The following is a 26721-nucleotide window of genomic DNA, read 5'->3' on the forward strand; positions in this document are numbered from 1 at the left end:
GGACACTGTCTCCCGATTAGGACTCGAAAAAATATATGAGGTTATTTTTGTATAACTTTTTATTAAATCTGGAGTTGCGCGGTGGCACAAATTGAGACTTTATTTTTCCACACAGCTTAGCGTGCGGCATGGCGTCACTTTACTACAGTGACACTATTTATGCCATCGAGCGGCGGGGCTAGACAAGGAAATGGTGCAGAGGTATTTGGAAGTAGATGATAAGTTATCTTAATTGTGGAAAGCGAAGACGGTGTGACTTTCATTGTGTGCAAAGTGAGCATTTCGTGTAGCAGAAAGGATATACAGTAGATGTGTTGCTTCCCCGCTACACCGCTGCACTTCATTGACAGGCAGCCCCACCGCCATTAGGCGCTGGCGACTTGGGCATGCTTCGTGCCATCCCGGCAGATCCAGCTGCGGGCGTGCTTCGTTCGTTTCCTCCCCGCGCATCCCGACTCTGGACCCCCTTCGAAGGGAGCCCGGCGCCTCACCTAGCCTAGCGTGAATCCGGAGGGTCGGACGTCCTTCGCGGGATTGCCAAATCCTGCCCGGGTCGAGTCTGGCCTGGTGCAAGTCCAGACCCAGTCTTACTCTGGTAAAATTAAATACATTTTGCTTGCTTGCTCTTCAAATGCAGCTTTTTGTTTGTTGTGAAGTTGGCTTGTTTCACGCACATATTTACTGTATTTTTTTCTTCCTAAAATAAAACAACATTAGGTTAGCCCATTAATTTGTGTTAAGTAGCATGCTTTAAAACGGCTATAGTAAGTTCTCAAAAATAAAGCTCTTGTGAAAAATGTATATAGCCTAGTGGTTAATAATAGCCCTTGGAGTAACTCATAGATGTGCCAAAAAAAAAAAGGGGGGGGGGGGGTAAATGTTTTACTTGGTTTAACCACTGTCCACTCACCATATAAAAAGAGTTGGGGTAGTTAAAATAAATTAATACATAAATAAAAAAATAAATGAAAAAAATTCCCTCCTTAATAAAATGCCGAGGTATCGGATCGGGACTCGGAATCGGCCAATCTCGAAATGAGGTGACTCGGACTTGGGTCCAAAAAAGTGTGATCGGGACATCCCTACTTTTTAAAGTACAATTTACTCTACAAAATTTACTGTGTATACACAGTACTGTATGTGGAGATGTAGTTGAAAGGATGAAAGACCTCATCCCACCATAATGACTGGCATTTCTCATTAGCATCATCATAAGCCTTTGTAGCTCATCACACTGTTCCTGGGTAACCAGGCTCCATTATAAAAAGCCAAGGAGTAAAAAAAAAAAAAAAAGCATAAAGGTAGGTCTGAAAGGACACGGATCCCACACACGAGCGTTCTCGGGAGGAATAAGCTGCCACGGTTGTGGGAAAATGATTCATTGTGACCTGACACGGACACGGCATGGTTACATGGATGAGGTTCATAGTGGGAAAACCACAGGAAAGCAGAAGGTAGGTGCACATATTGACTGAACATCTTTCTTTGGGATTTGATAAAAGACTGTAATTTATGACTGCATAAAAATGACATAGTAAGCACTGAACGAAACTAGATGCGCATTCATAGTTGCACCTGTTGCTGCAGATGCCGGAAGGCAAAAGTATTTTTGACATTGTAACACCCGTTAACAGCTTCTTATGCTAGATTTACTAATTTACACTTTCCTGCACTTGTACATTCATACATACCTTCAAGTGCCCCATATTGAACTGCTCTCTGCTTACTAAACATGTGAAATGTGCACACAGCAGGTAACCTTGCCATCACTACACTGGCTGCCGCCGGCAATCTTTTTTCCCTTATTTAATTATCTAGGCACCTTTGATTTGTTTCTCCTTATCCTCGTGGGCGTGTTATTTGCATTTCTGATGACATCAGACTCACATTAGTATAGCCATTTCATCCTTGAGTCACTTGAACCAAGTATTGAAAATGACAAAATGGGAGTGAGTGGCATCATAACAAAGAGTGAGTGTTTTTCGTATGATTTTGCCTGTGATTCTGTGCGCAGAACATATGTTACCTGCTAGGTCAGCTCCATCCAAGAAGAACAGTTTTTGAATTATTCTTTCCCCATCACACAGCCCATTCCTCTCTCCACACTGTGCATGCAATGCCTTAAACAGGATCTTTAACAGTCCATTGAGCAGGATGCCTATAAAGTCCAAATCTTGCAAGCGCAGGATTTAAACTGTGATTAAAATCATAAACACTTAAAAATATGAATCATCGGTGGGTTACGCAAGATAGACAAAAAGGGGAAAATGAATTTGAATAGCAATCAGGCTCGGAAGGGTAAAAGAGAGAAGGGAAAGATTCTTCCACCTGCAGCTCCCAGTTGTGCTGAGCATTTTCCGAACCGCTGCTCCGCGCACTGAGACTACTCAGCTTTTCATTTGGAAAAAAACAACAAGGATTCATAGCAGAGAAGATGAAAATGCGTGTATTGCGTTGCGGGACTTTGCAATAACAGATTCTATAAATAATCTCCTTTGATCCTGTTTTGACTGCCCAGTATTGATATGGGATGTCAAAGAAGAAGAAACAGGTTTGCAATTTTGGTGCAGTCAAGTAGAAGAGTATTTGCATGCATTTCGTCAATAGCAAATCAATGATGAACATGTAGACGGCAGCGCTAGGGATTGATTGAGTGAATGATTCATGTAGTTAGCAAATTTACTTGGGAATATGCTAATTTATCAAGGAGTTTACGGTTTTTATTTACACTGCTGAGACATAAACTTTAGTACAACAAGCAATCTAGTTCAACAATGTTCAGCAGATCTCTTAAAATGGACACCAATTACTATATTTTGTGATTTTTAACAAACGTTTTAGATTGTGTGTTTATATATACATTTTTTATTATAATGTTTTGTTTGAGTAATGTTTTTCCCCCATTTATTTGAGTAACACCAAGTTAAAAAAAATTACAATAAAAAGGTACTCAGGTGGTTTTAGCGGTACAGACCACTTCATGTCGCACATGTGTATGTTACAAATAAAAAGAACACATCTCAGCTTTGAGCTACACAAATGTTTCTGCTAAGTTAATTACTAAGCAAAATAAAAAATAATGTGAAGCAGGGCACATTTTTGTTTTGCCACAAGTGTAGCACGTTTTGAGCTACAAACGTGTTCAAAATGATATTTTGTGTAAAAGTTATAATCAAATAAAAAAAGTTTGAGCGAACAATAATAAATAATGTGCACAGGTAATTATTTTGTAAAGTATATATTAATAACATAACTTTGCTGTAAAATTCTCTGGTCTCTCTGACAACATAAGTCAAAACTTAACAATATTGTTTTTGAAAAAGCACAGTACTTCGTGTCCACAGATAGAGTGAGTGCAGGTAGTAGCAGTTCCACAGGAGCATGCATAGTGTTTTATTGATGTGTATGCTCAACTATTAGCTAGGAGGTCAAATGTCAGGGCAGTGGTCATTTTCATGCAAGCAAACCTCAGAATTGAACTTTCAGAACTGATGCAAGATCAGTTTTTCTCTCCTCGCATTAATAACAGCCCTCCAAAAGCAACTGGGGGGTGGCTTTCTTTTTTTTTTCATTATAAGATCAGATCAAACAGGCGAGTGGCTCCATCACAGTGGGAAATTAAGTCTTTATTCAGCATCCCAAGAGACTATTTCTGTGAGGAGCGAATGAAATACCCAGGGGGGGGTGCAACAAATAGAGAAGCCGAGCTATAACTTGCTCTTACTTTCCGCTTCTTTTGACAGCCCCCCCGCCACCTCACTCATTTGGTTCTTCTCTTTTTCTCTATGCCAGAAAGGGCGAGGGTGAGATTGTGTAGGGGTGGAGGGCAAAGAAACGTTCAAGTTGGTGTCTGAGTGGAATGTAGATGTGACTGGGGACAGGGGCTGGGGAGCAATGAGCTACACACACGCTGTCTAATTATCCATCTTCATCTCTTGTCTTGATTGTAATACAGAACGTCTACATGACTTGACTAATGCAGATAGCCTAAGCATTTCACCTGCTAAGAACTTGCAATGACATGGTGCACACGTACACTACACGAACGTGCACAAAAGCACATTCGGAACAAACTTGTAAAGCCATCGTGAACTGACGTGCGCACACACACACACGCACTCGCATTCTTACCTGGTGAAGGAGGAAAACCAAGAAAATGCGGACTCCAGTCTCCATCATATTCGGTGCAAAATTCTCACGGTGTGGAACGGTCACGAGCTCAGGACAGGTCGGCAGAGGCAGCCTGTGCTCTTCTCATAATTCCACTGTTCGAGCGCCGGGGTGGGAGAGATACGAGACGAGTTTCGCCGTGCACGCCGCCAGCTGCCAACTTGGCCGCAATAACAGATGCACTCACACCGGCACAGCGCTGGATAGCTGAGGCAGACCACCGCCAACCGACTTATGAAAGGGGGAGCGATGGTGGAGGGGGGGAACGAGGAGGAGGCGGAGAGATGGAGAAAGAGGAGGAGGCGGCAGCGAAGGTACACGAAAGTGGACTCTTCTCCTCAGCTTACAGTCCACGTGACACGATTTAATTGCTGGACTTTTATAATCACTGCAGCTCAATTAAGAACAATGATGTGTGATCATTTCACTTGCATTAGCTTTAGTATCGATGACCACCACCTTTTTGTCACGTGCATGGATGGCATGGCAGACAGAAGTGATCGTCGCAGCGATGACTGGGGCACCCTAAAAAATTACTGCATCAGTTTGCACAAGGATAGCAAGTTATTTTTCTAATGTATTAAGGATGTTATAATTACATTTTAAAAAGTAACGTGTTAGTGTTCGGCTTCTCTAGAATAATATAGGCCAGGGGTAAACAAACCTTTTAATTTGATGGCCATTAGCCACATATAGAAAAATAGATGGATGCTAGGGCCACTTTATTATTCAACTTTAATTTTTCAAACATGCTAAAATCAATCAAGTAATTATATGCTATTTATATTTTCTAGGTAATTTGATAAGGGTGTAAGCCAAGGTTATTTTTTGTTAAGTAAAACTAAAATTATAATGATTTCCGGGTAAACCGTACAGTGGATCCCACACACTATCCCACAAACGCAGAGACACAAAGGGTAAGATTGACAAATTTATTCTTACACCACGTGGAGTAACAACACAAAGCGCTGGACGAAGCAAAGAGAAAAACTATTAGCAAAAGTTGCAAGGAAAGAAAATAACAAAAATACACCCGAGGCCTATAAAACTGCACAACGCAAATAAACAGAATAACAAATACAAACGAGCTATTCAAAGCGGCGAAACTAAAGGCGACATGGGAAAAACGACATGTGGAGATCAATCGCTCAAGCATAAAGCTAAGGAAACAAAAAACTACGGCGAAAAAGGACTCAACGCTTGGATACCAAAACACTCAGGCAGAAAGCCGAGGAGACAATTTAAGACTACGGATCAAAAGGACTCACGTGAAAACTGGAAACGAAGAACACAAATATGAGATCTGAATAATGCACTTGGACAAGGATGTAACCAGGTCAATACTCCGACAGGGAGCGCCGGCAGTTCCAGCGCTTCTAAAGTGTTGATTAGGAATAGGAAACAGGTGCGGCGCAGGAGGACACACTGATCTCCTCAATCTGAGACTGAAAAAAAACTAACAAACACACCGCACTGAGAGCAGAGCCATAATAGTATCCCCCCCTCAATGGACGCCTCCTGGCAGACCACCTGGTTTAGAAGGATTAGAGGAATGAAGTCCCAGTCGACGAGATACTGCACATCCCTGCCCCACCGTCTCGAGTCCAAGGTGCTACGGACAGTATAGGCAGGATCACTGTCGACGATGCGAGGAGCAGAAGGAGGAGGTCCCGGAGGGGCTGGAAGACACTGGCTTAATGAGTGAGACGTGGAAAACGGGGTGTACCTTGAGTGACGGAGGGAGGCACAGCTGCATAGAGACATGATTGATTACAGCCTCCACCTCAAACGGCACCAGGAAACGAGGCCCCAGCTTCCTGGATCCACCCGCCAGACGAAGATTCCTGGAGGATAGCCTGACTTTGTCCCCTGGCTGGTAGAAAATAGAGGACCATCTGGACAGCAACAGCACGCAGGTGTGGCAAGGAGTCCGGCATCTCACCAACAAGCTGATTCCAATCAGCAGGATCGTTATCAGGCTTATGCAGATCTTGCTGATGAGCTGATCATATATCAGCTGTGTTGGAGAACGGAAACATCCAAAACCTGCAGGAGTCCAGCCCTCCAGGACCGGAGTTTGACAGCTGTGACCTAAAGGGTCAATAGATCAACTGAGGACGCTATAGCCACAGACCTTCACGCTGCACTGTCACACCTGGACCAGTAGGGGAGCTAGATGCGGCTTCTCTTCGTTGACTACAGCTCAGCTTTTAATACCGTCCTCCCCCACAGGCTGGTGGACAATCTGGGGGATCTGAGCTTTCCACACCTGCAAGGGGATACACAGCTTCCTGTCTGGACATAGCCAGAAGGTCAGAGTTGGTGACCACGTCTCGACAATTCAGCCTCAGCACAGGCTCCCCACAGGGCTGCGTGCTGAGCCCCCTACACCTACGACTGCATCCCATAGCAACACATTTGCAGATGACACCATAGTTGTGGGTCTCATCTCTGGGGCGGATGAGACTGCCTGCTGGGACGAGGTGGTGCAGGGAGAACAACTTGCTCATCAATATGGCAAAGACCAAGGAGCTGATAATCGATTTTAGGAGGAAGAAAACTGACATTCATCCCTTATTTATCTGAGGGGACTGTGTGGAGAGGTAGGCCGACTTCCGCTTTTTGGGAGTCCATTGAGATGGGTTTGAACTAGTGTGAACACCTCTGAACTGCTGAAGAAGGCCCAGCAGAGACTGCGTTTTCTGCGGGTGCTCAGGAGAAAACATCACCAAGAGACTGTTGGTTTCCTTCTATAGGAGCACCATTGAGAGTGTTTTAATGTATTGTATACGTGTGTGTTTCACCAGCTGCACAGTGACTCAGAGGAAAGTACTCCAGAGGGTCATTGAAACAGCCCACAAGATAATTGGCTGCCCTCTCCTCTATATTAGAACTGTACAAATCCCTGCTCTTTCATAAAAAACAAAAACTTTTTGAAGGACACCTCCCACCCTGGTCATTCTCTGTTCAAGCTGCTGCATAAGGCAGACGGTATAGGTCAATTAGAACTATGACAAACAGCTTTTATCCCACAGCAATAAAGGCATTAAATGTGTATGGTTGCTTGGCACTATAGGTTTATTTTAGTTGGTTTTATATCTTAGATGTTTTTATTTTTTTAAATGTGTAGCTATTTATTTGACATCTTTTATAGTTTTATATGATTTTAATGTTTTTGCACTGACTGGTTTGGCACTTAAATTTTCATTGTACATGTTATAATGACAATAAAGATTCTATATCTATCTACCTATCTATCACAAAGCAAAGCTGCTTTGAGGTCCTGGTTTGTCCTTTCAGTCTGGCCATTAGATTGCGGGTGATAACCCGAGGAAAGACTGGCGGTAGCTTCCCAAGGTCTTACAGAACCTTTTCCAGACCTGCAAGATGAATTGGGGACCTCTGTCAGACACGATGTCCTGTGGGACACCGTGAAGGCGTACAACATGTCGGACAACTAAATGGGCAGTTTCCAGGGCAGAGGGAAGCTTGGACAGAGCAACGGAGTGTGCCGACTTAAAGAAGCGATCCAAAATTGTCAGGATGACTGAGGAGCCACGGGAAACAGGAAGACCAGCAACAAAGTCCAGAGCACTTGCAGCCCTCGCAGGGAGTCCATGATTCTGCTCTCAATCAATCTCAATCTGCTCTCAATCTCCCATCAGAGCGCTCCCACCAACCGATAGGCGGGAAGGATGGGTTTGGGACAGGAGGTCGTGCATGCGGGATAGCGCATCCGGTTTCTTGTTTCATGTCTGTAGGAAATTGTAAAGTTGTAGCGAGTGAAGAACATTGCCCACCTAGCTTGCCTGGGATTCATGCGCTTGGCCGCATGGAGGTATTCCAGGTTGCGGTGGTCCATGTAGACCACAAAAGGCTCCGGTGTGCTCTCCAGCCAGTGCCTCCATTCCTGTAGAGCCGAGATGATAGCCAGTAGTTCTCTGTTACCAACGTCATAGTTAACCTCAGCAGGGGAGAGACGACGGGAGTAGAAGGCACATGGATGGAGTGTCTGGTTGACCGGCGAGCGCTGAGACAGCACGGCCCCCACTCCTGAATCAGATGTCCACCTCGACAACAAAAGGGAGAAGAGGGTCAGGGTGACGCAAAACGGGAGGACATGTAAAGGCCTGCTTAAGACCCGAAAACGCGGATTCGGCCTCGTCAGAACCCCCTAAAAAAAACTAATCTTAGAGGAGGTTGGTTTAGTAAGCTGTCTATAGTTCTTAATGAAGTGGCAGTAAAAGTTAGCAAACCCAAGGAATCTCTGTAGCCGTTCGCGAGTGGAGGGACGCGGCGGTGCCGTTCCCTTGTACACAGTTCACAAGCCGACTCCCTGCCTCTCGTCCCTTAACGGGGTGGTCGAAAACATGGCATATCTCGGAAACCAAAACCTGGACAGGACGACCGGAGATCCGGCCGGGACTTGCTAATCGCCATCGCCCAAGTAGCTGACCGGCCAGTCAGTTGACTCATAATATAAGCTACCTTAGCATTATTGCTAGGATAAGTCTGAGGTTGTTGATCAAAAATAATAAAGTAGTGGTGTGAAAAGGGGCCACAGTCACCGGACTCACAACTGTAACGTGCAGGGAGTGAGAGGACTGGCTCCCTGAATGGAGCGGGCGGGACCGGAGGTCCGCTCCACCCGGGCAGCCAACTCCCCAAGCCGATGACCCAACATGGTGACAACCCCCTGAAGCTCGGTAATGGTTGTCTCCTGTTGGCTCACTCGGGGCACCTAGCCAGGGCCTGCCGGACCCCTTTGTGCTCTGCGGGATTCATGGCCGGGGTATTCTGTAATTCTGTAAACCGGATAGTGGATCCCACAAACGCAGAGACACAGAGGGTAAAATTGACAAATGTATTCTTACACAGCGGGGAGTAACAACACAAAGCGCTGGACGAAGCCAGGAGAAAAACTATTAACAAAAGTTGTTTGCAAAAGCTGTAAGAAAAGAAAGTAACAAAATACACCCGAGGGCTATAAAACTGCACAACAACAAATACATGCAAGCGATACAAAGCGGAGAATCTAAAGGCGACGTTGGAAAAACTACACGTGGAGATCAATCACTCAAGCGTAAAGCTGAGGAAACAACTACAGAGAAAAAGGACTTAACGCGTGGATACCAAAACTCTCAGGCAGAAAGGCCAGGAGACAATAACTTAAAACTACGGTTCAAAAGGACTCATGTGAAAACGGGAAACGAAGAACGAAAACTAGAGCAGGAATAGGAAACACGAGATCTGAATAATGCACTTGGATGAGGACGTAACAAGGTCAATACTCCGACAGTTATAAAGCATTGATTAGGAATAGGAAACTGGTGCGGCGCAGGAGGACACGCCCCTCTGCTCAATCAGAGACTGAAAAAACAAGCAAACACACTAAGAGCGGGGGGTCCGCTGGAGCCTATCCCAGCTGGCTACGGGCAGTAGGCGGGTACACCCTGAACAGGTTGCCATCTATCTATCTATCTATCTATCTATCTATCTATCTATCTATCTATCTATCTATCTATCTATCTATCTATCTATCTATCTATCTATCTATCTATCTATCTATCTATCTATCTATCTATCTATCTATCTATCTATCTATCTATCTATCTATCTATCTATCTATCTATCTATCTGTCTATCTATCCAATACTGTTTGGTTCATTTCCTGCATGCCATAATTATTTAAATAATCAGCTTCTGTCCATTGGCTTTGTCGCAGTTGACTTTTCAACAAGACAATCACTGGCGATATTGGACCAATATGATATAACACCAATGATGTTTCGCTAAATGAATATGGCAGAGAAAAGGCGTTTCACCCTGTCATATTCCACATTCACCGAGGAGAGAGGGCAGAATGTTCCTGCATGGAGCAATATACAAGGTCTAACACAACTTGTGAGCCTCAACCTTTGTCCTGAGCTATAGTCATAATGGACAGAAAATAGATTTGTCATTGAACCATTTGATGTTTGGAAAAGACAAAATAAGGTGGTAAAGTTTGAAGTTTATCTCAGAGTTGTTAGGTTTACCGTCTGTGCGGCAAAAGGTACCTCGTCCATCTGGTTCTGTCTCGATGATTTGTCTGTGAGTTGGAGGTTAATGGTACTTTGCATGAAGATTAAGTGTGATCTCTGACAGGTCAGCCTCTGAAGAAAGATTGATGGTCTACTTCAACAGACAACCGACCTTTAGGCATGGAAGGCGAGTGAGGTGCATCTTGAATAACCGTGCGTGTTGTGTGGAATGGCCCAGGTCTACACTTTAAACATAAACACACAGCAAACATTCTTATTCACTTGGAACCCAATAGAAATACTCAATCATATATTCAAATCTGACAGTGAAATAAATGTACAATCCTTGTTTTTATAACCACTCACTGAAAAAAAAAGGATTAATAAATGAAGAAAAAAACATCCATCCATCCACCCATTTTCTTAACCGCTTGTCCTCACAAGGGTCGCGGGGGTTGCTGGAGCCTATCCCAGCTGGCTTCGGGCAGTAGGCGGGGTACACCCTGAACTGGTTGCCAGCCAATCGCAGGGCACACAGAGACGAACAACCATACTCACAATCACACCTATGGACAATTTGGAGTGTCCAATTCACCTGCCATGCATGTTTTTGGAATGTGGGAGGAAACCGGAGTACCCGGAGAAAACCCACGCAAGCACGGGGAGAACATGCAAACTCCACCCAGGAAGGCCGAAGCCCGGACTTGATCTCACAACCTTTGCACTGGGAGGCGGACGTGCTAACCAGTCAGCCACCGTGCCGCCCAAGAAAAAAACAAATTATTATTATTATTTCTGCCTTTGTTTTTTGTTTTGTTTTTTTGTACCTCTCAAGGGGCACTTGCTCTTAGCTAGCTGTTAGATTGGGGGCTGGGGGTAGGGGTAATGATGAAATATCTTAATAAATTCTGTCTCCAAATACCACAAAAAGACAAACCGACGTATTTGTCTCATCATTTCTGATTGTGCCTGTTGATCCCAGCAGAAAAATAATTTTGCTCCAACTGAGACGAAAACCGGTTACAAAGATGCACTTGGTTTCCAGGAAGGATTAAGTAATACCAGACATGTCATTTTTTTTAATATACTTATATATAAATTTAAATAAATAAATAAATACTGTGTATTGACTATTGAACAGCACCAACAAGGGATGCTCTTAAATATTTGCCTTTAACACTCCTCAAATTTTTTATTAAGTACAGCATATTAACGGGAAATTAAAGTCTGCCTGCCTGACTTTCTCTTCTTACTTAAGGTCATAGTGCAATCAACCACAAATTTGTCAGCCTAGTGACTGAGTGAAATATGGCATGGTGACCATGGGGCTGTTATGATTGAGCCCACTATACTTTGTCTTACAAACGGGAGACAGAAAATAATTAGACACATTTTTGTTCATCTTAGGTTGCTATAGTAAAACACAGTCTATTCCATGACATTTTATTATTTTTCTTTTAAAGGATGACAATTGGTAAAGGGTTTAATACATTGCTGAAGTTGGTTGCAGCTAATCCTTTTTCTTTATTTTTTAATGAGTGGTTTGCAGATCATTATTTTATTTCGATTCAACCAGTACTCATTTTAGATGTATCTGTTTGTATCCAGAATTCATTTGTCTCACAGTCTCCTGCTCTTTTAAGCGGGATAGATACATATTACAATTACTGAAGGCGAAATGTGTTAATTTTCCCTCTCTTGCGATCAAATTCAGCAAGTATGATGCCTCTGAATGACCATTCTGAGTGATTATCTTTTGGCGAGGGGGTGAGTTGAGAGTGATTTTTCATCCCTGGTTTGCTCAAAAATCTGTTTAATTCTTTCATATTTCTGATCACAAATCCTTGTGTATGGTCAACACAAGAAATTGACTCTTTTTGATAGTCACATTAAACCAAGGGTGGGCAATTAACATTGCAAAGGGGCCATTAGAAAAACTGTAACGGTTGCCGAGGGCCAGCCAACATGTTAACCTCAACTTTGTGTGTTTTATTTTTAATGTATTTAGAAAAGCATATTGTTGCATGCATACATAATTTTAAATAAGAAGTTATGGAATATAGGGAAGGAGAACCAAAAGGGCAATTGGTGGGGGGAAATGTTTAATAATATATTTGAAGAATAAGAAGAAATAATTCTAAATTATTTTTAATTTGTTTTAGTGAGCCATAAAATGTGATGTCGAGGTCTGCGTCTTGCTCCTTGAGTTTGACACCTGTGTTTTCGACTGTTCAGTGTTAATTTCAGTCAGTCACATTGGTTGATTAATCATTTTTTTCTTAAAACAAAAACTAAATATTACTGTAATTATAGACTACATGAGTGGTGTCCAAACTATGGCCCTTGGGCCATTTGTGACCTGCCATCCATTTTTAAACGGCCAAGAAAATATACTTAAAATGGCATTTGACACGACACGCAAAGCGAGTAAAAAAAATTTTTTGAGGTGGACAGAGTGAGAAGACAGGCACTACAATAACACAATTTCTCTTGAAAACACTGTGGTGAATAAATGTAATTCAATTTCAGCAGCAAATGTAGTTTCTTGCACTTTCTGTGCTGTGTCAAGATTTATGAAGATATCACATTCTTGGTCCTTAAGTAAAAATTGTCATCTTACTACAGCTTGCTCTTGTTTTGGTTCTGAATGTTGAGAATTGGGATAGGATTTGACTGTTGCTAATTGCATGTGTGCATGGATCTAGTCTAGTTAACATCTTGAAAATTCTTAACTATTTAGCTTCACCCAGGGTTATTATAGCATTGGAAATTTTATTATAGTTAGTTTTTATTTCGTTTTGAGTTTTGTTTTTTTAAATTTAGTTAGTTTTAATTAGTTTTCTGGGCGGCTCTGTTAGTTTTTATTAGTTTTAAGTTAGTGGGCGGCACGTTGGCTGACTGGTTAGCATGTCCGCCACCCAGTGCAGAGAACGTGAGATTGAGTTCGGGCTTCGGCCTTCTTAGGGGGAGTTTGCAGGTTCTCCCTGTGCTTGCGTGGGTTTTCTCCGGGTACTTCGGTTTCCTCCCACATTCCAAAGACATGCATGTCAGGTTAATTGAACACTCTAAATTGTCCCTAGGTGTGATTGTTAGTGTGGGTGGTTGCTCATCTCTGTGTGCCCTGGATTGGCTGGCAACCAGTTCAGGGTGTACCCCGCCTACTGCCCGAAGCCAGCTGGGATAGGCTCCAGCGCCCCCGCGACCCTTGTGAGGACTAAGCGGTTAAGAAAATGGATGGATGGATAATTTTGGTTATTTCAAAAATGGTTTGTTTTAGTTAGTTTTAGTATTAGTTTTTGTTTTTAACAAATGTGTATGACTAGTCCACAATATTTAATAAACACCTAGGTAAAATTAAAACAGTAACACACTTCTTACCTTGCGTTGCGTTTCCGCTGAATGGCAAGGCGAGCCATTGGAGACAAAAGTCAAATGCAAAATTGTCAAAAGGCAGTTATTATATCATTGGATGCAGAAAAAGCTTTTGATAAAGTTAACTGGTCCTTCCTCTTTGCTGTTTTAAATAAATTTGGCTTTGGGAAGTCATTTATTCACTGGGTGTCAGTATTATATGATTCTCCTAAAGCTACTGTTACTACTAATGGGATTATATCTAAGAGTTTTACTCTACAGAGAGGCACAAGACAGGGATGCCCACTGTCGCCTTTATTATTTGCAATATTTATTGAACCGCTTGCATTAGCCATACGCCAGGAAATATGATTCAAGGAATTCACTCTGGGGTAACAGAACATAAAATTAATCTATATGCCGATGATATTTTACTTTATTTAGAAAAGCCTGCTATTTCATTAGGGGAAGTATTTAACTTAATAACTAAATTCTCACAGTTATCAGACTATTCTATTAACTGGACAAAATCAACACTTCTACCTATTACAGAAAATTCATGGAACCCTGCAAGCCAGGACCCATACTACTCATTTCCTATAGGTAATTTAAAATACTTAGGCATAAAAATCTCACCTAAATTAACTGATTTAGTTAATTTAAATTTCACTCCACTTCTGGATAGCATTTATAGTGACTTGGAGCGCTGGAATAATCTTCCTATTTCTCTAATAGGACGAATAGCCACTATTAAAATGAAAGTTTTACCCAAAATAAACTATTTTTTCTCAATGATTCCATTTAAACCTACGGCTAACTGGTTCCAGTTGTTGGACTCAGCCGTTACAAAATTTTACTGGAAAAAAAAAGAAGCAAAGATTAGTCTATCTACTCTTCAGAAAAATAAATCCAAAGGAGGTCTAGAGGCACCAAATTTTATGCACTATTATATAGCCAACCAGCTACAATATATTATTTTATGGGCACAACCCAATAGAGATACTAACTGTTGGCTGGAACTAGAACAGAAGGATTGTAATAACCTCAGACTCCTAGATTTACTCTTTATTACAACATCGATTAAGCGCCATAACTGCTTTAAAAATCCAATGATTTCCGCCACCCTGACTGCCTGGTGGAAGGCACTAGAAATGACAAAAGCCAAAGTGGAGCCCAGCGGGCTTTCTCCCCTATGGCATAACCCCGACTTTCAAATTAACAACCAATCGTTTTATTTGAATGTGTGGGAGCAGAAAGGAATTACACATCTCCACCATCTCTTCTCAGATAATATGTTTATATCATATACATCCTTGCTCCAAAAATATAAAATAAAAAACGGAAACTTTTTACATTATTTGCAAGTTAAAAGTATGATAAAGAAACAAATTCCAACACTCCAGGGTACGCTCCAACCGCCTGTTTTAGCTAAAGATATTACCAAGCTTTCTCCGACAACAACAAAAAAACTCTCAAAAATATATAAGTTACTTTCATATACTGATAAAACGTCTTTACCCATCTCAAAATGGGAAACAGACTTGTCTATAGCTCCGGAATCTGTCTTTTGGATTCAAGTTTGTGAAAATGTTTTTAAAATGACAAAACACACAAATTTACAACTTATCCAATATAAAATTATTCACAGAACATACATTACTCAATATATGATGAAGAAAATGGGACTCTCAGACTCCGACATTTGTCTCCAGTGTTTACAAAACACTACAGACACTTATTTTCATGCTTTATGGTTATGTACTCCGGTTATGTGTTTCTGGACTAAAGTCTTAGAAAAACTTTCCGCTGTCTTGGACTGTAGGATACCGTTCTCTCCAAACTTGTGTTTGCTAGGTGACTTAACAACAATTGACTTACCACATAAACAATTTCAATCTATACTTGTAGCCCTTACTATCGCAAAAAAAACAATTCTTGTTAACTGGAAAAATAAACAAACTTTGAATATCGACCAATGGTCTAACCTCCTCATAAATCATATTTTAATGGAAAAAATATCTGCCTCAAATAAAAACCAAATGTCAAAATTTAAAGAAACATGGTCTACGTATATAGAATTTTTTAACCTAAACTTGGATTTTAATTCTGCCTGTTAGCGAGAGCCACAGCAGCGTTATAACTTGCATTGATGTTTCTGTATTAGGCAATTTGTAACTAATGGTTGTGTTTCTATAGTCAGGAACCCGGCTGCTGCCAGCGGGATCGAGCGGATTCACCTCCGATGGGCACCAGGGGTTGATATTCGGATTCACGGCATGCCAGTGGGTTAATTCTGTGGGTGCTGTCCCCCCTGGCGGGGAGTGGGCGGGTCTGCCCCTCTGTTGGCTGCTGGGAGGCGGCTGCGTCTTGGCCGTTCCCTGGGTCTCTTGGGGGGTGCTGCGTTGCGGGGCTTTCCCTGGTGTCGGGGGCGGCGCCGTTCCGGCGCGGTCCGTCGCTCTGGGCCCGGCGACGCGGTTCGGGGCCTGTGGGCCGCCGGGGTGCCCGGTGGTTCCCTCTCCCCTCCCCCTTCCTCCCCCTTGCTGCCTCTCCCTCCTCGCCTCTCCCCGCCCGTCCTCCGCCTCCCTGTCCCCTCTCCCTCGTCGCCCTTCCTCCTCCTCTCCCCCTCTCCTTGCGTCCCTGCCGCTGCCCCCTGCCCTTCTTGTCGTCCCCTTCCCTCCTCCCTTCCCCTTCCCCGGTACGCCTTCCATCCCCTCCCCTGGGCCGGGGGCTCCATCCATGGCCCGGGTCTCGGTGCTATGGGGGCCGGCGGGGGTGGCTGGGGTTTGGTGTCGTGCCCGCCCCGCTCCGGTGGGCGTCCTGACACCTCGGGCGGGACCCAGTATCCGGGGGGCGAGCCCTATCGCCCCGCCGGACGGGTCCCATATGTCCGCCGGGGTCCTGGTGGGGTGGGTGGGGGCTTGGTGGGCCGGTGCGCCTCCTGCCCCCGCCCGGTTGGGGGGGGCCCCGCTGGTCACACCTCTTAACTCACTACACTAGGTTTGCACAATACACTTTTATAGACATATAGGGCACATAACACACTTTGGGGGGTGGGGTAGGGTGGAAACACCGTCTTCACCCTACAACTCCCCTCCAATTTTAATTCACCACACAACTTGTGGGTGGGGGGGGGGCTTGTGGGGGTGCCATCGGTTGGGTGCCGCAGTATAGAGCAGTGCTGCGGTCCCCTGTCCGTGTCGCCACCCGCCCCCCCCCCCCCCGCCCTATCTATTTTTTTTAATGCACCACATACACTCAGCAACATGCTTGGGTGGCGGGTGGATCGGAGCGTGGGAATATCATTTCCATCGGCTCCGGTTCACCTGCTCCTAATTTTAATGCACCACACACACACACTTGTATATACACTGGGTGGGGTCACATTCACGGTTTAGGGGTAGAGTTCGCCAGTCCGCGAGCTGGCGGACTCAGTAACAGGGGTTAATTTTCACAAAGAACGCTGGGGTGACGACCGGGGCCTTCCCCCGCTGGGCCTGGGGTTCGGGGGTGTCGGCCGCCCTCCGGTGCCCCCATCTCCCCCTTCTGCCCCCGGTGTTCCGTCCTTCCACACGGCGGGGGGTGGGGTGGGCGCGGCTGCCCTCTCCGCTCCGCTGTCCGGCCCCTCTTCGGCGCCGGTGCCTGGGTGCGGGTGGTCCCCGGGAGCTGGGGGTCGGGGGTTGGGGGGCTGCAGGTTGGTCGGGGTGGGGTCGGGGGGGGGCGGCTTTGTTGGGGGGGGGGGGCGGTGGTGGGGGTTGCGGGGTGGGGGGGTGCTGGGGGTGGGGGGTGTCTGGGGGATTGGGGGCGGCTGGGGCTGGGTTGGGGTGGGTGGCGGGGGTGGATGGGGGGCGGGGGGTCGTGGGGGGGCGGGGGTTGGGGGCCGGTGGGGTGCCTGGTGGGCCTGCAGTGCCCCGTCCTGCTGCGTTGGGCCGGGGGCGCGGGCCGTGTTGGGGCGGGGGGCGCTCCTGCTCCTGGGTTTGCTCTCCGGCCGGTGGCCCTGGTGGGGCCCGGGGGTCGTCCTTTGGCGCTGCCGCGGCCTGGGGGGCCCTGAGGTGTTGCGCTTGCTCTGTTCCGGCGGGGGTCGACGGCTCCCCTCTTTGGTGGAGATTTTCATGCATGCCAGATCCACCACACCAGCATCTACCGAAACTCAGACACAATCTGTTTCCTCCTCAGGTTATTGAATCGGTGGAGGCTGGTGTCTCGGATCTCACGCGGCTTCGTCTGTCCTTCCTTCCTTTTCTCGGTCTCTCCGTTGGTCTCTTGAGGCCTCCCTGATTTTATGTTTTTTGGATTTGTTGGGGTCTGGATGTTTCTTGGGCTGGGGAGGAGTTCTGGTGGGGGGTGTCTGGTCGGTGCTGGATTTCACCTTCCTTGGTTTTCTTCGGTCCCCTCGGGTCTCCTGGTGTTCGATTTAGGTGAACGGTATGAGATTTTTTTTCTAATAGGTTTTCTGGTGAGCTAACAAATACACACACGCACGCACGCACGCACGCACGCACATACACATACTCACCCACACACACAAAAAAAATATATATATGTATGTATGTATGTATATATATATGTATATATGTATGTATATATGTGTATATATATATATATATATATATTTAAAAAAAATAAAAAAAATTAAAAAAAAAAGAGCAATGATGATGACATTTCCGAATGAACAATACTGAGCTCTTAATGAAAAAAAAGAGAATAGAAAAAAAAAAAAAAAGAAAAAAAAATGCAAAATTGTCAGCTTGGAGCGACGTCACCTGAAGGGGGTTTTCTATTGGCTGCTGTTAGATGACATCACTTCCTTGTGACACACTTTCAAACATCCTTATTTCGGTTATATCGGTTAATATCAAATTAAATATACTTAAATCACATTCAAAATCAACCCCAAAGGCTCATGTATTTAAATTAATTCTCAATAGAATTATAGTTAGTTTAATATATTTAAAATGTTTCAATTATTATTTATTTTTTTTAAAAAGCATTTTCGTTTTTATTTTATTCCGTTCACGAAAATGTTTTTTGTCATGGCTCTGCTCTCAGTGCGGTGTGTGTTTGTTAGTTTTTTCAGTCTCTGATTGAGCAGAGGGGTGTGTCCTCCTGCGCCGCACTTGTTTCCTATACCTAATCAACGCTTTAAAAGGACTGGAACTGCCGGCACTCTCTGATGGAGTATTGACATTGTTACGTCCTCGTCCAAGTGCATTATTCAGATCTCGTGTTTCCTATTCCTGTTCTAGTTTTCGTTCTTCATTTCCAGTTTTCACGTGAGTCCTTTTGATCCGTAGTTTTAAGTTATTGTCTCCTCTGCTTTCTGCCTAAGTGTTTTGGTATCCACGCGTTGAGTCCTTTTTCTAGGGATGGCAGAAATGGAACATTGAAACGATCAAATCATTTGAAACGATTGATTCACAAAAATAATCGATCTTTTGGAACGTTCTAAAAATCTTCCCACAGCGACATCAGGTGGCAAAGTGTAAAATATTACAATCAAACAGTAGATCAGTGTTGCCAGCTCCCAGGTAGGGAAACTAACTATTGGCTGTCTGTCATCACTTAATTTAATGGCAATCGGGCTATAATTGTAAGAGACGCCATAAGATAAATAATATCATGGGAGAGAAAAAACGGAATAATCCCCCCTCAAACTAAGTATAGAAGTACAAATGAGCTTTTTGTTGCTGATACTTGGTTTGTTTTTAATTTAGCCTTTCAAAATGACTTAAATGCTTTGATGAAACCCCCAGTGCTATCACATTTAATCAAAAACTAAATTTCAAAGGCTTTTTTTTGCGACAGGGCATCAAGTTTTGAAAGAAAGTATTAGAGAGGAAAAAGAATGACCTGCAAAAACATGCCACCCGTAGCACGAATTAAACCTGGGTTACCTGGATAACGGACCTTTTTCTCAGACATTGTGCGGTTGCGTTACCATTAAACCAACCGTGGCGTTTAAAGCGTTCAAGAGGATGTTGTCATTTTATCATGTCGGGCGATGAATCAGCAGGGCAATTTTACATACGAAGTATACTTAGGTAGGATTTATTTCACATTTAAGACATTTTAATATAGTGCAATGGTCGGATTTAATTAAATTTTAGAGAAGGCACTTGCTGAAACAATGTGACGTTTGGAGGCATAATGGAACGCGAAAGGCAACTGTCACGTGACATTCTAATTCTGAGACAGATTTACCAAAACACAGTTTCGATTTTGCCATCACTTCCTTTTTCTCCGTAGTTTTTTGCTTCCTCAGCTTCCTCAGTGATCTCCACGTGTAGTTGTTCCCATATTGCCTATAATTACTCCGCTTTGTATAGCTCGTTTGTATTTGTTATTCTGTTTATTCGTGTTGTGCGGTTTTATAGCCCTTGGGTGTATTTTTGTTACTTTCTTTCCTTTACATCTTTTGCAAGCGACTTTTGTTAATAGTTTTTCTCCCGGCTTCGTCCAGCGCTTTGTGTTGTTATTCCCCTTTATGTAAGAATCAATTTGTCAATCTTACCCTTTGTGTCTCTGCGTTTGTGGGATCCACTATCCGGTTTACCCGGAAATCATTACAACTTCAGGAGTAGAACGACCACATGAAAATATATTCTTCTTTTCCTCAAATGTTTTCCGGGAAAACGGCACTTATTGTGACTCGGCGGTGAACTGTTCCACTGACTGTTTACCGCAGAACAATTCAAGTAAGCCAATTATGCGCATGTGCGCTGTCTGATAAAATGCTTTACTGCCAGATTTTTTGCCATTCAAAAGGCGTACGTACAGAAACAACCTCTCAGAACCAACACAACTTGATATCTCATTGCGCATGCGCGAAACAAGCTGTCAGCTTTTCAGCTCTCCGCGAGGATAACAGGACAAATTAAACAGGAATTTAAGACCAAAACAGTAGGACTAAGGAATTGTATAATAGAGGACACATGATTTTATTGAAGGGCTTGGGCATGCACTGCATTAATAGCTTATTCTGACCACTCACCACTGATTCATAGATAGCTAGATAGCTAGATAGATAGATAGATAGATAGATAGATAACATCATTTTAACCGGGACAGTCTTAAATTTGAGCCTTGTGTCCTGACTCCTGGTGAATTTTGTCAGCCCCATTGGTTTGTTCCACTTTTACGCAGGTCCTGTCCCAGCGTCTCAATTTTTATTTGTTGGTCCAGTCAGCAAGACAGTTGTTTGGGCCTTGTGTATGTCAATCACACAGTTGTCATAGCAATCCATACAACTAATCTCAACTAATCTAACGTCTAATTGCTAACAGGCGTATTTTTGTCATACCGGAACAACAACCACTTCCTGATTCCATGTCTAAGAATCATGGGAAATGTAGTCCTTCTAGCCTAATGCAGCAGTCGTCGGTCATACCCAAGTAGTAGTCTACTAGTCTGTTGGCAGTGGGTGGCGGTCGGCAGTTAACACTGTTTGCACAATGCACATACTCTATGTGGTGACATTAGTGAGGAAAATAATAGTAACATAAACAATGTCAAGTGGACTGAGAGCTTAAAGGCACATTGTTCCTTCTGTTGTGTCGGGCCATGCTCTTTGACCTTGGCATAGTACCATGTTGGGCTTCTTGTGTCAGTAAACTACTCAAAATTGAATCAAGAGCCTTAATTTTGCTTCAGTTTCTCAAAACATGAGTAATCAACGCCATTATTTAAATTAAGTTAAAGTTAAAGTACCACTGATTGTCACACCCACCTAAGTGGGGCAAAATTCACTCTCCGCATTTGACCCATCCCCCGAGGGAGCGGTGAGCAGCAGCAAGGGCCGCGCTCGGGAATCATTTGGCGATCTAACCCCCCAATTCCAACCCAATCAATACATTTCCACACAATCTACCAAATTTGTAATGATCAATTAATTGCTTCATTGACCTGATTGGCTTGATTGATTATTAAGTTCATCCCAACAGCATATAACCATTACATGTGATAGAATACACTGTGGCCTCTGCGTAGTACAGCATAGAAATTGGACATTATTCATCTCAACCATTGTTCTTTTCTAGTTTTTAACACCATTAGTTTAGTTCTGAGGGTAACATAATTAAAGTGAAGTAATGGTAAATGTGACAAAGAGCAATCAATTAGCTAGCCCTTAATTGCTGAGTGTTGATGGGGAGGTGTGAGCAATATTTTGACAAAGTTAAGTGAGAGAAATTAATGTATCGTTAATGCATGCTTTAGGTGCCGGAGGAAGTTCAATGAATGATGTAAATGATGTCGTAAATAGTTTCAACCAATTCTTCGTAAATGTTGGCCCACAGTTGGCAGCTGGTATCCCAAACTATAGAGGGAACAACCAAAACAACTGTTACTAAGAATCCTTCCTCACTTTTTCTTTCAGCAACCAATGAAAATGAAGTGATAAAACATTGTCCATAAATTGATATGTTTTTGGTTAAAAGGGTCATTTTAAATCTTGTAAAACCATTAACTTATATCTTTGACTTATCATTTGAATCTGTTTTTTTTCCCCGAATAAGATGAAAATTGCCAAAGTAATACCACTGTACAAAAAATTATTGCAAACATAGTTTTACTAATTACAGACCAACTTCTCTAATGCGTCAGTTCTCAAAAATTTGGGAAAAGCTTTTCAACTTTCGACTTGAAAACTTATTGGAGAAGTATAAAATAATAAATGAAGGACAATATGGATTTAGAACCTGAAGAACTACCTCCATGGCAATAATTGATGCAATCGAAGAAATTACAAATGCACTGGAACAGAAAAAATATGCAGTTAGTATCTTTGTTGATTTAAAAAAATCATTTGATAGAATAAATCATTCAATCCTTATTAATAAACTGGAACAATTTGGTATACGCGTAATAATATCAATTATTAAAAAAGTGAAACATTGCTTGGATGGAAATGCACTTCGTATTGCATGTTGATACAACCATATTTCAACTACTGTGTTGAAGTGTGTGGGAACACTTATCAATATACAATTAATCCTCTAGTAATCTTACAGAAATGGGCAATGCGGATCATTCATAAAGTTGTTTTTTCTGGGTCACACTCATGGTCTGTTTCTTCAGTCAAAGTTGTTTAATTTACATGACCTTATGAAATATAATACTTTAATACTCTGATATAAAGCATTTCATGAATTACTACCTAATAATTTACAATATATATTTTTATTTAAAAAAAAAAAAAAAAAGAGAGAGTCTATCATAACTTGAGAGAATATATAGATTTTTATATTACCTAAATTTAGAACTGTTTGTAAAAGATTTTGTGTCTGTACCTGGGGCAGAACTTTGGAACAGCTTAGATGTACAACACAAGCAGCGCCAAAACATCCACAGATTCAAACTGTTGTATAAACATATGGTTTGGTTACATGGTTCAGTATTTGGAGAGTGCTTAAACTTACATCAATCATCCATCTTATTTGTTTCTGGTTTGTCTCTTACCCAAGCTGGTATTGTTAATTTTCATTACCATTGCTGGTATGAGCTTTTGATGTCATGTTAGTTAATTAACACAGTGTTTTAGTTATGTTCATAGACACATCTGTTTTTCAGTGTTCATGGAAACCGCTGTTGGTTACTGCAAGCTTGCAGGACAAGTAGCAAAATTTGTTTTCATAGTTTGATGTTAATGAGATCGGGGGTGGGACTTAATAAGTTTTTCTTCCTCACACTCTTTTTCAGGCTAGGTTTAGTTGAGTATTGTCTGGAGAAAATGATACATTGTTGATTTTGATTGCTGCCTGAAATAAAAAAACAATGAATGAATGAAGTGATCGAACAAGCCCTCCATCAAGTTGCTATCAAGTACATTCTTATGGGAAATGTTTTCAAGTTGGATCACTTTTATAATTGTTGGCTAGATGGGAGTTCATCATTCAAAATATATTGTTTATTTCAAGGGGTGTTTAATAATGCTATACAATAGCATTTCTGTAAATAGACTTTCCATGTCAATGCTCTCACTTTAAACTTTATTACCAGGAGGGAACATAACAATTTTGGTCTTGATCTCAAAGGAGCATCAGGCTGTTGCTTGGTGGTTATTCTTTACTGTCCCACCGACTTCATTGGAAGATATTAAAGTAGGTATGTGTGCGAAATTTCAAAGATTAATTGATTTAAATGAGAAAAATAAATGTGTAAATCAATCAAAAACAATTTGCTTAACCCTGTTGGCTTTAGTACTTATCTGTAATATCTCTCATCATCAACACGGTTACTTCTTCAGGTGTTCTGTTTGGTTTGATGAATATTTTACAGACCAGAAAATTTTCTTTCTCATGGTATGAGAGTCCTTCAGGTGCCTTTTGCCAAACTTCAGGCAGGCTGCCATGGGCCTTTTACTTTTCCATGTGCCTTTATCTGCGCCCATGGTTATAGTCTTCTGATGGGACTGTATCATATAAGAGCAAAATATATTGCCCTGTATTGACAAAGCACTTTTCTCTTTGACAAGTCAGGTAAGACATCAAAATGAGTCACGCAGGTGGGATGCAAGATTATTTTAGAAAGCGTTTAACACTACTGAAAATGATACAGAATAATTATTTAAAAAAAAAAACAATGTATCATAGAATCCAGAATCCAATTCCAGAAAGCAATTAAAGCGACTCTCTTAACTAATACAATTCAACAAGTCCTTTGCAATCTTTAAACCTTGAACTGTGGCACAATATAATCATGTATACATGTTTGCAATTATTCACATTCATTAGGATAATCAACCGTAACAACAACACAAACACACTGGGGACTTGATGAGCTAATTAGCTCTCTGTATCAGATTCAAGCCTCAAAACCGACTCTCTCTCTTTTCCTTTCTTCATCCACACAGCATAACAGAGCATTTTTCTCACTGGGCAGCGCAAAGACCCAGCAGTTAGCACCAATGACGCACAGCAAGAAGGTTGCGCATTTCGACTTGGGCCTTTCTGTGCAGAAATTGCATGTTCTCCTTCTCACAGTCCAAAAACATCTGTATTACATTAATTCCACATTAAAATTTGCTAGGCTTGGCTCAACTTTACACACCTTGGTTTGAGGAGAGTTAATTTTCGTTAATAATAATAATAATAATAATAATAATAATAATAATATAGCAGGATACTGCAAGAAATAAACAGACAGGCTTGGGGAGTAACGGAATACATGTACTGCCAATACGTAATCAGATTTAAAAAAAAAAAGTAACTGTATTCCGTTACAGTTACAGGAAAAAAACATGAAATCAGATTACAGGTACATTCATTAAACATGGAAATTACTTCAAGGGATTACAATTTCTACGACAAGAGTGCCAGAGAGAGTGAGGGCGAGCTAGAGAGAGAGAGAGAGACAGAGCGTGCGTGCGAGAGAGAAGGACTGTTGCTACTGGAGCTGTCAGGGAGGTGGAGAACTGACTAGTCAGTGTCCTCCACACGTGGCAGTTAAAAAAAGCTTCATGGACGAGAAGAGGAAATGGCGACCGGTATTCACTGTTTGGAATTTACTCGGCTTGCTGAACGAGCGAAAGTTTGAGCTTGTTGAATAAAATGTATGATATTGGCGTGGCACATTTGGGACATTAGCCCAGCAGGTAATCTACTAGATATAGTACTCCATGTACATACAGTCGTAGTAGTCACTGAGCGAGATGAGTGGGTTCTATGCAGTAGGAACAAAGTTGTTTCAGCCCTGTTGATGACTGCTGTCCAAGTCGCTTACCTTACATAAACAAGTAGACTAAAGGGAAAATAGTAAAAAATTGGTGACACCTTGTTTTCTGGTTCCTATGTCCAACCAAAGATATGATATGAAAGAACTATTGAAACACATCCCATACCTTCTTGTCAACCTGTATTTTTGGAAATTTCAGCATTTTTATCCTTGTGAAATCAGTGTCGAAATATGTATCTACTACTTAGCTGACATCCTTACATGCAACATTCTCAAACGGCAAAGGGAAGAGAGGCAATAACCTTGTTTTCCTGATAGAAGATGGCTGAATTGCTAACCTGTCAACCAGATGCCACACAACAATTCTTACTGCCTGGGGGGAACAAGTCATTTCTACAAGCTTTGAACTACAGGCAACATTAAAAATTTATGCATTCTGTAACATTTGGGACTGTAAGAAAAGAAAACAATGTCATTCATATTCAATGAATATAAAAGATTCATTTATGTAAATTTTTTAAACCATAGACTGTGGAACCTGTCAGACAGTTGTTAAAATGAAATTAATACAGTAACTAACTTTATGTTCTTCTAACTGAACGAGTTACCACGAAGTTATCATCAATGGGTTATTTTATTTTTAAAATCTCAAACTGTTTATGTGTGTATATAACAGTTTTGTAAGAACCCATTTAATTTCCTTTCAGAATCAAGATTTTCTATGGAATACTATGCTATAAAATACTCCCAGAAATGTGGGCCATTGATTGCAATCAAGATTTGTTAATTAGTACACACACAAAAAAGTAGTTTTCTAAACAAATTTATTAAAGAACATTTTGTACAAATACCCCTCCGTGAGTCATCACCTTATCGTGGTGGAGGGGTTTGCGTGTCCCAATGAGCCTAGGAGTTATGTTGTCTGCGGCTTGATGCCCCTGGTAGGGTCACCCATGGCAAACAGGTTCTAGGTGAGGGACCAGACAAAGCATGGCTCAAAAGACCCCAATGATGAATGCAAACTTTGGATCTTGGTTTCCCTTGCCTGGACGCAGGTCACCGGGCCCCCCTCTGGAGCCAGGCCTGGAGGTGGGGCTCGAAGGCGAGCGTCTGGTGGCCGGGCCTATACCCATGGAGCCTGGCCAGGCACAGCCCGAAAAGGCAACGTGGGTCCCCCTTCCCATGGGCTCACCACCAGTGGGAGGAGCCTAAGGGGTGGGGTGCGCAATGAGTTGGGTGGCAGCCAAAGGCGGGGGGCCTTGGCGGTCCGACCCCCGGCTACTGAAGCTAGCTCTGGGGACATGGAATGTCACCTCTCTGGCAGGGTAGGAGCCCGAGCAGGTGTGCGAGGCTGAGAAGTTCCGACTAGATATAGTCGGACTCGCCTCCACACACAGCTTGGGTTCTGGTACCAATCTTCTCGAGAGGGGCTGGACTCTCTTCCACTCTGAAGTTGCCCACGATGAGAGGCGCAGAGCAGGTGTGAGCATACTCATTGCCCCCCGGCTAG

The 26721-nt window shown here is 42.7% G+C and overlaps 1 protein-coding gene across 2 annotated transcripts in view; it reads right to left on the reverse strand.

Annotated features, from left to right (window-relative positions):
- cdh13 (cadherin 13, H-cadherin (heart)) overlaps positions 1–4433 on the reverse strand; it is a 361145-nt gene extending 356712 nt beyond the window's left edge. For both annotated transcript variants that reach the window (XM_086074542.1, XM_086074543.1), the window contains exon 1: positions 4132–4433. In XM_086074542.1, coding sequence (XP_085930668.1) covers positions 4132–4179 — 48 coding nt within the window. In that variant the 5' untranslated portion in view covers positions 4180–4433. The remainder of the gene's footprint in view (positions 1–4131) is intronic.
- Positions 4434–26721: the final 22288 nt, after the last annotated feature.

The sequence above is a fragment of the Leptonotus elevatus genome, chromosome 4 (assembly GCF_054856555.1).
Source record: "Leptonotus elevatus isolate MCC_2025b chromosome 4, RoL_Lele_1.0, whole genome shotgun sequence".
Lineage (NCBI taxonomy): Eukaryota > Metazoa > Chordata > Actinopteri > Syngnathiformes > Syngnathidae > Leptonotus > Leptonotus elevatus.